Source organism: Vicia villosa, linkage group LG5 (assembly GCF_029867415.1).
Source record: "Vicia villosa cultivar HV-30 ecotype Madison, WI linkage group LG5, Vvil1.0, whole genome shotgun sequence".
In the NCBI taxonomy this organism is placed as follows: domain Eukaryota; kingdom Viridiplantae; phylum Streptophyta; class Magnoliopsida; order Fabales; family Fabaceae; genus Vicia; species Vicia villosa.
The window spans coordinates 163663204-163677471 of NC_081184.1; the positions used below are offsets into that span (position 1 = coordinate 163663204).

At 34.1% G+C, this 14268-nt stretch overlaps 1 protein-coding gene across 1 annotated transcript; it reads left to right on the plus strand.

Annotated features, from left to right (window-relative positions):
* Nucleotides 1-3456: 3456 nt before the first annotated feature.
* On the plus strand, nt 3457-6758 carry LOC131608064 (probable RNA 3'-terminal phosphate cyclase-like protein). The gene is made up of 6 exons (XM_058880004.1): nt 3457-3836; nt 3920-4072; nt 4223-4401; nt 4472-4647; nt 4763-4979; nt 6351-6758. Exons 1-6 carry the CDS (start codon nt 3626-3628, stop codon nt 6558-6560), a joined length of 1146 nt encoding a protein of 381 aa, XP_058735987.1. The 5' UTR covers nt 3457-3625; the 3' UTR covers nt 6561-6758.
* The last annotated feature ends 7510 nt before the right edge of the window (nt 6759-14268 follow it).

Below are 14268 nucleotides of genomic sequence, written 5' to 3' on the forward strand. Positions count from 1 at the left end.
TTACAATGTAACTTATAATTTGGGACAAAAAGAGTATTATCTGATTCTGGATTTGAGAACTCCAACTTCTACCAATAAATTTAAATAAGCTTATAACTACTTATATTAATAAATAAGATTTCATAATTAGTTCTATTAATCTTCATGTCAAACAATCGCTCTATCAAATGCCAAAATTATAATAACTCCCAAATAAACTGGTTTTGTTCCGGGACGAAATATTCATGAAAACATCATAATTACGCAAGAAATGATCCACAACATGGAAAAGTGAAACTAGAAAGAGCTTTTTTGCCATTAAAGTGGATTTATCGAAAGCCTACGATAAACTAAATTGGAACTTTATATGGCGTATCCTTATGGAAGTCCAAATTTCTGAAGAGATGATCAAGTTTATTATACATTTCGTGACAAGTGTGGAGACCAATGTTAAATGAAATGGTGCGAGAGGAAAGTTCATTCGTCCTCAACGAGGCATTCGACAGGGAGATCCAATATCTCCATATTTATTTGTCATGTGCATTGGTAAGCTCTCTCATTTAATTCGGGACGTTGTTGCTAAAGGCACGTGGAAGGCTCTAAAAGTTGGAAGGAATGGTCTGACTGTCTCCCATCTAATGCTTGCAGACGATTTGTTAATTTTTGGTGAAACCACGGAAAATCAAATGACTTGTGTTACTGGAATCTTGAACACTTTTTGTGAGATATCGGGACAACAAGTGAGCAACGACAAAACCAGTATTATGTTTTCCCCTAAAACGGATAGAAGGACTACAGACAAGCTTACTAGAATGTCTGGCTACAAAGAAACAAATAGCTTAGGCAGATACTTGGGGATTCCTTTAACGGGGAAAACTCCAAAGAAGAATGCATAAAACATTCCTTAGCGGCATACTTGAAGCTATTCCCACTTATCCTATGATGACAAATCTCATTCCTAAGCGGTGTATTGATGAGATTCATCGTATTCAACGTCGTTTTATTTGAGGGGATACTGAGCAAAGACACATATATCATGCTGTGGGGTGGGACACGGTTTCCAGACCACGAAAGAATGGAGGTCTTGGTATTACAAGACTGAAAGAGATGAATGAAGCTTGTATTCTAAAGATTGGTAGGAACCTCCAAGTGGGCACTAAGGATTTGTGGTGCGAAGTGCTGGGAGGGAAATACAACTGTGATACTACGGCGGCTGTGATCGAAGCAAAGACGACAGGTTCACATCTTTGGAAATCTGTTGTTAAGTTGTGGCCTATTCTTCAGGAGTGCAGTTGGTGGAGTGTTAGAAATGGGCGGAAGACAAATTTGTGCAAGGATGCATGGATTGCTGAAGGATTGAGGCTGGTGGATTGTAACATTCAAATTCTGGATCAGATGATAAATGCTAAGGCGTGAGAGGTTGTAAATGATGAAGGGAACTAGAATTGGCCTTTGTTGGCAAAATTGGATCCCGATGGATATCCTCACTAGGATTGTTGTGATTATTCCCCCTGCGGAAGAGAATGAGCCAGATGCTTTAATATGTAAATATAATAAAGAGGGAGATTTCTCTATTGCAGCCATGTACCATGAGTTATGTGGTTACAATGATGAGAAGAATGATGAGGTTTGGCACGAAATTTGGAAACTCCATGTTAGAGAATGTTACAATGGTTGAGGATGTAATTCAGGTGAACAATAAGAATCATCAAGCTGTTTTACAGGTTGGTAGGCAAACTCCAAAGGAGGGGTGGGTGTGCTTAAATGTGGATGAAGCTTGTAGGGATGGTGTCATTGGGTGTGGCGGCGTTATTAGAGGTAGTGAGGGAGAGTGGTTAACGGGGTTTTTGAAGCTTGTGGGCAAAGTAGATGCGCAGGAGGCGGAGTTGTGGGCGCTACTAGAAGGTCTCAGTTTGGCTCGAAGGTTGAATTTTTCCAAAGTGGATGTGCGTACAGATTTCTTGGAAGTTATGCAGGATATTGTTAACAGGGTGTGTGGTTTGCGCGGTAGGACCATTATGGAAAAAATCTGAAGGCTTATGGATCAGGACTGAAAAGTTGTAGTGACTCATTCGTATCGGGAAGCTAATCGTGTGGCAGACGCTCTTGCGCATCATTGCTACTCCATGAATGAAGCAAGTGTTTCCTTGTTGATGGCCCAATAAATTATAAGAAGTTTTTAGATATGGATGTTATGGGGATTGTTAGTTTGTTACCCCTAAGTTTGTTGCGGTGTAGTTTTTGGTCGGACGTTTTCGCCCTCTCAGTAAAAAAAAGTCAAAATTATAAAGTATACATGTAAATAAAAAATAAATGGTATGCAGTTTCTACATCATTATTGTAAAGAGCACTTCGAAACGATACACATTTTCTTTCAAATTAAATTGTCTTTTTATTCTAATAATAACATTGTGCATTACTTTCCAATAATTTACTAATGACTTAATATGAAATATGTGTAGGGATGCCCAAATGATTTTTTTTCCAAAGAAGGTTAAATGTGATCTCCATGATACAATTTTTTGCTGTTAAAACATATTATCCGTACACTAATACAAAATAATTTAAGAGCGAAGACCCATTTTGGTCCTTCACAAAAATCACATAATCTAAATTAGTCCCTCACAAAAAAATGACTCAATTTAATCCCTTACAAAATTTAACCGTACCATATTAGTCCTTCTGTTAATATTTTTTTTTAAATCGGTTTTTTTCATACTTTTAAACCGTGACTGAACTACTACGTTGCTTTTATTTTTTATTTTTCATTTTTTAAATACTAATTATAATTTCATTTTTAAACAATTCAGAATTAATAATATAAAAAAAAGCTAAAATTATTTTTTATATGAAATTGAACCAATGACCTTTAACCAATTTCTGAAGTCCTTACCACTAATTCAATGTACATCCATGACAAATAATTCCTATAATTTTTAGAAATATTAAATGATTCTGAATTTAAAAAAAAAAATTAAGACTTGTACCAACGAGGTATTATTTGAAATTAGTAAATCAATGAGGTTCGAAACCCCATTGATATAAATTTTATAATTTTTGTTGTAAATTCATAATTATTTAATATTGAAAATCTTAGAAATTATTTGTCGTGAATGCATATTGGCCTAGTGGTAAAGACTTAGATATTGTTTAAAAGTCTTGAATTAATTTTTTAAATTATTGGCCTAGTGGTAAAGACTTAGATATTGTTTAAAAGTCTTGAATTAATTTAGTATTTAAAAAATGAAAAATAAAAAATAAAAGCCAACGTGGTAGTTCACTCACGGTTTAAAAGTATGAAAAAACCGATTTGATAAAAATATTAACAGGGACTAATAAGATCCGATAAAATTTTGTATTTAGCATTTAAAAAATGAAAAATAAACCCTAATTTAATTTGAATTGTGTGATTTTTGTGAGGGACCAAAATGAGTCTTGGTCGTAATTTAAAAAAAAATTATTCTAGGAAGCATTACCCCGAAACATAAACCCTAATTTAATTTGTACCAAAAAACCTAAACCCCAACTTCATCTCCCCAACCCGCGGCCACCGTCCCCTCCCTCCGCTCTTCTCTCAACTCCACTCTCCCTATCCACTCCGCCCAGTCCTGCTCAGTCACTTTTGTTGCACTTCAGTTCCATCATAATGGTGAAAACGGAAAAAACCTACAAGAGACTCAAAGGAAGCCAAAGCTTCAGACAAAGGTTACTTCTCTCCACACTCTCTTCCACTCCCATTATCATTGAAGACATACGCACCAACGAAACATGGCCCGGTCTTCTCAGCCACGAGATTTCACTTCTCCGATTATTCGAAACCGTCTCCGATGACTGCCGTGTCGTTATCAACCAAACCGGTAACTTATTTTATTTTATTTTATTTCTTCTGGTTATACTTTTTATTGAAATTTTATAACTATATTGTGTTTGCGTTTTGCAGGTACCAAATTGAAGTATGAACCGGGAACTATTATGGGTGGCAGAATTAACCGTCCCCACGATTGCGGTCTTTCGCGGTCCATTGGTTATTTTCTTGAACCACTGGTTGTGTTATGTTTGTTTGCCAAGGAGCCCCTCACCATTACCCTCAAAGGTTCTACATTTTTGCTTAAATTTAATTAAGCGCGCTTATAGACTAAACATTTACTATCATTTAAGTGCTTATGAAGAAGAGAAGGACTATTAAGTAGATATTTTATTGGTGTTGATCGGGAGTTGAAATGGTTGGATGTATTGTTTTCAGGGATTACAAATGATTCTAAAGACCCATCGGTTGATACCTTTAAGTCCGCTGCTTTTCACATACTAAAGCGGTTTGGAGTGGACTTTGAAGCCTTGAGTCTTAAAATAGAGAGTCGTGGACTGCCTCCTAATGGTGGTGGCGAAGTTATTTTGTCACTTCCTATTGTTCAGAGCCTGAATGTAAGTTTGGTCATTTTTATATGCTTCGTTTCATTTTATTTTGGTAGTTTATATATATTCTTCATAGCAGGCTGTTAATTGGATCGATGAGGGATTTGTTAAGAAGATACGAGGAGTAACGTTTTCTACTAAAGTATCTTCTCAATTTGAAAATAGTATGATTAGAGCTGCGCGTGGGATCATCAATCCACTAGTTTCTGATGTGCACATTTTTACCGATCACAGAACGGGTCCACCGGCTGGAAAGTATGATCTCTTTCTTTTGGTTGATATTTTGAATGTATATGTGATAGAAACCAAGAAAATCATATGGCATAAAGCCATAATTCCTTTTTATTTAACTGGTTGTTTGCTGGCACAGCTCTCCCGGATATGGAATTTTACTAGTTGCAGAGACGACTACTGGTTGCTACATCTCTATCGACACTGCCGCTTCTCATGGTAGGGATGAAGATACTCCGGACCTTGCAGATGATGTGAAGAAGGATCTGATGCCTCCAGAGGATATTGGTGAGGGGATTGCTAATGCTTTACTAGAGGAGATAGGTCAATCTGGAGTGGTAGATTCATCATATCAGGTTAGCAAGTTGAATCATTGTTTAACTAATGGTAGGCTTATTATTTTACCTATTTGAATACCTAGCACAAGAATGAAGAGGGAAAAATAGTGTTCAATGTTTAAAAATCCTAAAAGTAGTAAAATAAAAGAGAACCCAATAAATTTATGATTTGTATGCTTCTGCAATGCCAATATTGCCTTTGGTCGTCTGTGTCATTTTTCATATACATTGTTAGTAATGAAGTTAGCTATAGAGGAATGGTAATCAACACATTCTCAAAGAAAATCTTAGCTGCATAAAACAGCCATGTTTCTTTTCATATAAATATCAGTCTTCAAAGGCATTTTCAATCTTGTAATAGAAACAGAGAAATTGAAGAAGAAGAGGAGAGAATGAGAGAGAACTGCATTTCTAACTGTTTATAATACTGTTATGCAAAGTTGGTTACAAGGAGGTGAGAGCTGAGTATTTATAGCTCAGCTTGACTGTGCTGACTCTGCACAGTCAGTTAGATGTTTGTTATTCATAAGGTTTTTTTGTTTGTTTTTGTAATCGAAAGTTTAAATGAGTTGGATTCCGGTAGTTTATTAGGGTTAGGGCAGACCTTATAGTTCAAAGAGCGTTGATATACATACTTACAAATCACCCACCAACAAGGTCCTTATGTTTAGGGCAGACCTTAGTTCAAAGAGCGTTGATATACGTACTTACAAATCACCCACCAACGCGGTCCTAATGTTTAGGGAAGACCTCACTTCAAAGAGCGTTGACATATGTACTTACAAATCGCCCACCAACAAGGTCCCTACGTTTAGGGTAAACCTCAGTTCAAAGAGCGTTGACATACATACTTACAAATCACCCACCAAGGTCCTTTCATCAGCAACGAGAGTTGAATCCATGCCCTTGTGTGCTTTGAGTCAACTTACCAACTAAGCCAACATGTTTTGATTTATGTGAGAACTCAAAGCTTTGCATTGATTGCCATTCTCACTTAACTAACCTAGATAGATTCTGGTAACAATTTTTAGTTAATAAATCAACAAAAGTAACTACACAAGTTTAGATTTCACACCATTTTCCCAATATTTTGTTCAAAAACACCACAATCAAACCCTTGTAGGCACAAATTTGAAACAACACTCTTCTCTTTTTATGAGTTACCTAATTTTAGATTGTATCATTTTGTACTTCATTGTCAATTACCAACATATGTTGGATTTTGAATGCACAAAGGTTATTATTTGAAAGATTGTGCATACCATGACATTTGTTTCTATTTTTTATAAGGGAGATATCTAATTTTTCTTTTCTATATCATGACATATGTTTCTATTTTTTATAAGGGAGATATCTAATTTTTCTTTTCTATATTTCTGGTTTATACAGGGTCTGCTATTTCTTCTTTGTGCTCTATGTCCTCAAGATTTTTCCAAGGTTCGTGTTGGAAAGCTTACCCAATATGGGGTTAAAACTCTTAGAAACATCAGGGATCTTCTTGATGTGAAGTTTATTATCAAACCAGATCCGGATACACAGTCAGTTGTCCTCAAATGTATTGGCTGTGGCATGAAGAACCTTTCTCGAAAGATCTCATGAAGACGGTTTAGTCTAGTGAATTGAGTTTTTGTTCGCCAATTTTGTTAGTTATAATGTATAATTTTGAGCATTATTTCAATATTTTTCTTTGTGTAATTGTTCTTTGGATTGTCTTTAACATGTTTTTTTTTCCCAATCAAAAGCTTTAAAAGATGAACGCATACTGATTTATCAATATAAGTGGAAACTAGTCTCTAATTTTTCTCTTTACAAGAATTTTCAATATCTTTTAAACTTTGATTTGTGTAGAATCTATCATTTTGTTATTGTTAGTTTTTTATCATTTTTTTTTTTTTTGGATTACTTGTAAAGTTGGATAACAAACTGTCATAAGGGAATTGAATTCACAATTTTATATTACAAAAAATAAAATTAAAATTAAGTACAACAAAACAAAGTAAAGAGGGTTTATGAGATAAATAAAGTTTGCAAATGTCTCTACGGTTTAATTGTGAGTTAAAATAATTTGAACAAATAGCAAGATATACTCTTTACTAAATTTTGAGTAAAAGAGGTATTATACATCGATAGATTTATGTAGTTGTCCTAAATAATTTTGTTATAACACCATTTTGTTATGTTTTAAAAATATTTATTTGCTCAAGGGGTTGGTGAAGGGTGTGCATGTAAAACATAAACACAATGGGGGGTATAGAGTAGGGGTGGCAAAACGGGCCGCCCGCCCCGCCTTATGCCCGCCAAAAAACGAGCGGGGCGGGCATGCCCGCCAAGTAAAATGGGCATAAAAGTCATGCCCGCCCCGCCAAGATGCCGTGTTGGCGGGCGGCGGGCTTACCCGCCTATTCTTATTTATATTTTTTTAATAGATTAATAGACTTTTTTTTACCTTTTAATTAAATTTTTTACTTATTTTTTAAAATAATTTTTTATAAAAGCAACTTTTTAACAAATTTACTTAAAAAAAATATTACATATATTTATAAATAAATGTATAAAATAAACCATCAAGAATTAAAATTATTAGAATTAACTAAAAAAAGAGTGAATTTTGGAGGAGAGGCGGGTTTTGGCGGGGCGGGTATGGCGGGCGGCGGGTTTTTGCGGAGCGAGCTTTGGCGAGCGGCGGGCCTAAAATCCCAACCCAACCCGCCATTTTTTGGCGGGTGGCGGGCCGGCCCCGCGGGCCACGACCCGTTTTGCCACCCCTAGTATAAAGTACAATTCTCGGAAATAAATAGGGTTTTTTTTAAACAAAAAAAATTCCATTTTTGAACAAAAGATTAATTAATTATGAATAATTGGATCCATATTTGCTCAATTGATTACATAAAGTTACAAGTCTAGTCGTTAGTGAGTCGTTCAATATACTCTATGACTTACTCACTTGGGAATTTGAATTTTAAAATTTAGATGCATTAAAAACACAATAAACTCTCTTTGAAACATGCCAAATAAAATGTTAAAAATAATTCAAATATTAAAATCTAGGCTATACTATGGAGATTGGACTCCGAAGACGCCTCAATAGTCAAGACATCTATCCCAATATCAGAATTATGCAAACACATTAAAAAAAATTGAATTTCAATGCCCAAAATTCATATAGAGATTGAAATTCGAACACTTCTATTTAAGTGTTCACATCTCTCTCTCTCTCTCTCTCTCTCTCTCTCTCTCTCTCTCTCTCTCTCTCTCTCTCTCTCTCTCTCTCTCTCTCTCTCTCTCTCTCTCTCTCTCTCTCTCATTTCAGCAGATTGAGCAAACATACAAAATAGGGAACGCGAGCTTACTCTTGTTCAAGCATTTTTCAAGCTTCCTTGAAATTTATACTCTATTACATTCAAGCTTAACACATATATGAAGTTCTACTCCCCTACAGTCAATCCAAGATCAAACATCTGGCTTGCTTTGAAATTTTGAATCTTTGTATGCCCTATTAGATTACTCAAGAATCAATAGACTTGATGCACTGAACATGATGGTTATATATTTTGGAGATAACCCGAGTAAAGTCCAATAGGAGATAAATGACATTAGAGGATGTCATGCTAGATTTTCATTTCTGCTGAAGTTGTATGAAGACCACCTGGCTGCATTTGTAGATGTCGCAGATGATGATGTACAAGTTGCATACCATAAAGCATATGCATTGAGGTTATAGTTTATGGTTTTGGTCGGCACATGCATATTTGTGGATAAGAGTATGACCCATGTCAACATTGTTTAAATTAGATAATTTTTTTATTTGAAGGGGATTCATGAGTACATTTTAGGGGTAACTTCTTTGATTTACCTATACTCCAAGTTAGTAAAAGGTATTCATTGGAAGACGAGATAGATGACAACAATCAACTGTCTATTTACGATGATTTTTATCAACCTTACTGATATTAATTACATAATACTTGTGTTGCACTCTTAATGATATTTCATCTGAACTATTTTTGACATGGATCCATAAACATTTTCCACGTCTCTCCATTTAGGAATATTTTAAAGACTTCTTTGAGGAATTTCCACATACTTGCTCAACTATCCTACTTAAGGGGAATCTGGAGACCCAGCTGTTCTGAGTTTCTCTTGGCCGCATCATGTTAGATAATATCTATTTTACACCGTACGGTGAGAACTGTGAGACACGACATTTAAAGGTGTTAGTCTTGTACTATGGGTGGTTGACTTGTAGGTATCAACTTTATGTACCATATCTACATGAGCGAGTACTGAGGCAGTTAGAGTATTTGTAGGGTATATCATGAAACTCCTCAATTACTGCTATGTCATTGTCCTCCGTATAGATGTTGATGAGATATTTGTGTAGTACTATGAATATATAGTCCCAGAGGATGTACATAGTGTCCCAGTTTCTCGTCCATAGAGTACGATATACAATTACATCTAATTACTATAGAGCGTCACATACTTACATAACACCAAATGCAGAAGAAGATATCCTAAGACTAACTCATTAGGAAATCCTATAAGAGGAGCATGCAAGGGTGGACCATGTTATGGACGTGTTGCTAATATGTTATCATATTATAGCTATTTGGAGAGAAGCCTTAACTAGGGACGAGTTTCAGGAAGGCAATTTTGAGAGGGTCACTCTACATGCCATCTTAGTAGAGGCATGACACAATAGTTATCTTTTACTTTGTATTTTGATATTAACATTTATACTTGTATTATATAAAAAATGATGCATATTTTACCAACATTTTTGTTTAAATATTTGATCTTATCATAAAATGAAAAAATGTGTATGGTTTATTATAGGATTGGTTTATAAATGACTTATAATGTAAGGTTCATTAATAAATGTAAAATTTATTCTAACTTACTGGCTATGTGTGAAAAATTTGTCATGGATTATTCTTATCGATAGAAAAAAAACACAGGAAACAAACTCTATTATAAGGAAACACATGAAATACGCAGGTAAGCTTAATCCAAAGGTTAAATTTCAGACTTTTTTTTTTTTTGACAAAAATGGGGGTGCCTATTTGATTAAGTGAGTTGATGTATTATAGGAGCGTCAGTGTTTTGAAATTCGGACAATATGAAGGACATTTGGAGTTTTCATAGGGTGTAGTGAATATACCATACTTTTATTAGGGTAAAAGATGACCATTTTGGCCATCAAATGGGTTGGAATATTAAAAGTGGTTGCTTATTACACCATATATTTCTCACAAACCTTTCAAACTTTCAAACATTTTAGGGGCCTTTGTAGTCAAGGAACAGCTTGCCGATCCTGATAGGTGTTACACCTGTTTATGTACCATATCTCCTTCTTTATCTTCCCTGATACTTATTATGAGTTATATCTCTTTGTTGTTCCCTATTTTGCTGCAAACTCCTGAATCAGGGTCAATTCTCAAACTTCACCAAGCAGATTGGCGACACACTTAAAACATATCGAATTCTCTTCCTCATTGTAGTGTTCACGTTACCATATGGGCGTGTGGATTTCCACATGTAGCATGACATCAATGTCATATACCATTTTGAAAGGGCTTTCATTGGTGGAAGAATGTGGTCTCGTGTGGTATGACCATAAAACATGTAAATGTTATGGCCATAATTTTATTGGCTTGTTGAACTTCTTTTTGATTCATTAGAGAATAATATTCGCAAATTCATCTTGATCATTGACTTGGAGATTCTCCACCAAGATAAATTTAGTTTGTATTCCTATATGTTGGCAGAATTCGACCACTCTAAAATTGGAAAATTGAGTACTATTGTCAGAGACAACGCATTTAGAAGTCTAAATATGAAAATTATCATCTTCCAATAAAAAAGTATTTCTCTTTCTGCTATATCCTTGACATTAATCTTGTGACGCTACTGTTGTATACACCATCCAATCACTATTATAAACAAATTTTACTTTTTATGATACATTTGACTGTTAATATATCTAGTCCATACATAGACTAGATACATTAACAGTAAAATATAAAAAAAATTGCTTTATAACAGTGACATGTACTATTTTGATTCTTTCGATGTTGAGTATTACAATGCATTTGTTGATGCGAGTAGTTTCTATCTTGTCCACTTCAATAATTTTTGCTCTTTCAAAGAAAAACTTAAGTGCAAAGAGGTAGGGTTACAAACGCAGTAAAACATCACTATCTCTGAGTGTGTGTGACTTTCTGAAATTTGGTTAGAGCCCACATGCACACTTTTGAGAGGAAACGAATTGATAGTTGCCTTTTGTGGAGACTTTTTTAAACGTAAGTAAAGGAATCTCCTGCTGTGGACACCTAAAGAGATCTCCTACCATTTGACTACTACTTTTTTGGGATATTCTCTTTGCTTAAGCATATATTGTATTTGATTAATACTACTAATTACTTTGAATAATGTGAATCTTATTCCAAATATAAGCACTCATTACACCTATGCTATGCATAAAATATAGGAAAAAATGGAGGCCAACTTTCCTCACCATTTTTTCCTAACCGTTGCATTATTGGTTTCTTGATGCTTGAAACATACATGGTTACATGAATTATTTATTGCAGAATGTTTATACACACAAAATGACAAAACTAAGGTAAGGTTCTTGGATTCATTTTAATTATGAAATTACACATCCAAACATAGAAAATATAACGATGATATTTACAAAAGTCTTTTAAACCACGCCCTTCTCCTACAAATAAGAGTTTTTTTAATTTCACCTAAGAAAAATAATCCACAAATAATAGTGAGAGATATAGTTCTAATAATTATTTTTGAGAGTTGAGCTAAATTTGAATCACATAGAAATATGGTATATCATTTAGTTTTAGGGTGGGGTCTTCTGAGTTGATGGTCTCTCATCTTCGATATGCGGATGAGTCTTTAATCTTGTTCGGGCCTTTCGTTGAGCTCGATATTTGTGAATTTAGCTAATAATTTTCTCCATTGCAAGCTCGAAACTCTTATTTAGGTATTATGGTTTTCCTGTGGGAGGTAACCCCTGTCTTGAGTCTATGTAGGATTTGCTAGCTAATCTATTATCTAAATGGTAACTTTCATAAAAAAATATGTATGTTAGCCTGGAGGTAGGGTGATTTTACTCAACTCGGTACTTAATGATATACCTATTTTCTTCTTGTATTTCTTAAAAGTGCCTATTAAGGTTTGAAAGAAGATAATTAATAGTCAAAGAATGTTCTTTTAGTGTCGTCTGAAGGGTGCTCATTTCAGGAGAATCCGAACCAAACCATGGTGTTTGGGTTGGACATTGTTTTAGTTTGAGAAAAAATTGAACCAAACCAATGAAATTCAATTTAATTGATTTGTGCAATAGATTTCTAAAACTCTACTCGAACCAACCATAATTAATTCGTATAATTACCACTATCATGAAAATTAGTATAAATTATTCAACTTCAAGAAGAAAAAAAAATGAAACTCTATTTGTTACATTCACAACCTATATTGAGAAACGAAAAAAATTAGAGATATTATATATCATGGAAAATTAGTTGATGTAAGTTACATCTTTTTAAAAATATTTTTGCACAATTGTTTCTAATATATCCGATGAATCTAACCCAAACCAATTAGTTGTTTCTCGGTTTGGTTCGGAACTTTATCACAAAAATGTTCAAATCCAATTCAAACCAATCTATATATTTTTGATCGATTTGGACATTGAATTTTCGTAAAACCGAACCAATCCGGCCTACGAACACCCTTATGTGTGGATGCAATTTGTAAGTTAGATGGTGGTGGTATGGAATCTGAGATTGAGGATGCAATGGACGAGGATTTTTTTATAGCCTCGACTTATTTTTCCTTTTTTGATCTTAACAATCATATTGCCCAGTCTCCCTACTACGTGGTCTTGATCCTACAACTTATTTGGGTTTGTTGGGCTCTTTCTAAACTGGTGGCTTTTTATTGGAAACTTCTGTAAAATAAGATCCTTACTAAAGAGAATTTTCTTAAACATATGACTTTACTTAATCCAAATGAGATTTCTTGTCCTTTATGTAGGAGAGATGGAGCAGGGGGTTAAGAGCAGTCGATTTCTAATTTGTTTGTAACGTGTGAGGTGGCTTCACTGGTGTAGTAGATGATATTTAAGTGGTTAGTTTGGGTGTTCGTTTTACCTAGAGATCTTCTGCCCCTTCATACGTTATTTATTTTCTAGTTGGTAGGTCTAGGATTAGATATGGGCTTGCCAAGATTTGACATAATGTTGTTTGGTTAATTTAGACTTCTCGAAATAATATAATATTTTTGGATGCATCTACGAATGTGAAGGACGTGGAAGAAAAGAATAATTTTAAATCTAAAAATTATATCTGGGTAGGTCTATGGGCCTCTTTTATACTTTTTCTGTCAGTCTTGAAAATTCTATTCTGTGTCTAAATCAATAATGAGTTGAGAGTCTTTGTATTTTTTCTTATTGTTGAAATCAATAATTTTTGTTCTATTCTATGTCTAAAATATATGTAATTTTTCTCTTTAATTATGTTCTTATTGATGAGTCTTGAGAATCCTATTGCTTGTCTAAATCAATAATTTTGAAATATATTATTTTGTATTAAAAAGAATAATAATATTTTTTTAACTAAATATATTTTAATAGATTGAGTTATGTAGTTTTTCTCTTTTAACATTTAGAGAACTTTTTACATAAAAATTCATAGTATACTCTTTTACTATTTTTTTCTTTTTATTTTTATTTCCACTTAATGCAAAATTTAATAAGATAAGATATTGTTGTTAATGCAACATTTGAAATTTACAGCAGCGAAAAATTATGGTCTCCCAACCATAACCTTGCTTGATTTCTCCACTCAAACCACAAAGGTCCTCAAAGCTTTCAGAGTTTTACCAGTCTTACCAGAGACAAAAGTTCCATGACCAATAACATGTGCACTTTTCTTGTCTGCCAGATCACATAAATTATTAATTATTCCTTAGAACAATTCTCATGTCTAATAAAAGCTTCATTCGTGTGCAAAGCAAAACAATAAAACTATTTATAGTACTATTTTTTTTTATTTTAATAATCCATCAAATCCTTATAAAAATATTCCAAAGGACATGGACCGAACAATGGAATCTATTGTGAAATGAAACCAATCAAAAGTATGTTATTGGATTAAACAAAAATACAAATCATATTGTGGTCAACTTTCCATCTCAAGCACCCATCATCCCTATGAAGAAAATTCTCTCTAAAGTTTCAATGCGAATAAGCCTAGGCTAAGGGAACAAGAGGCTAATCATCTTA

Coding starts and splice junctions, on each gene's coding strand:
- LOC131608064 (XM_058880004.1), top strand. CDS start 3,626: ATGGTGAAAACGGAAAAAACCTACAAGAGACTCAAAGGAAGCCAAAGC. Junction 4,402..4,471: donor CTATTGTTCAGAGCCTGAAT/GTAAGTTTGGTC, acceptor TCTTCATAGCAG/GCTGTTAATTGGATCGATGA. Junction 4,648..4,762: donor ACGGGTCCACCGGCTGGAAA/GTATGATCTCTT, acceptor TTGCTGGCACAG/CTCTCCCGGATATGGAATTT.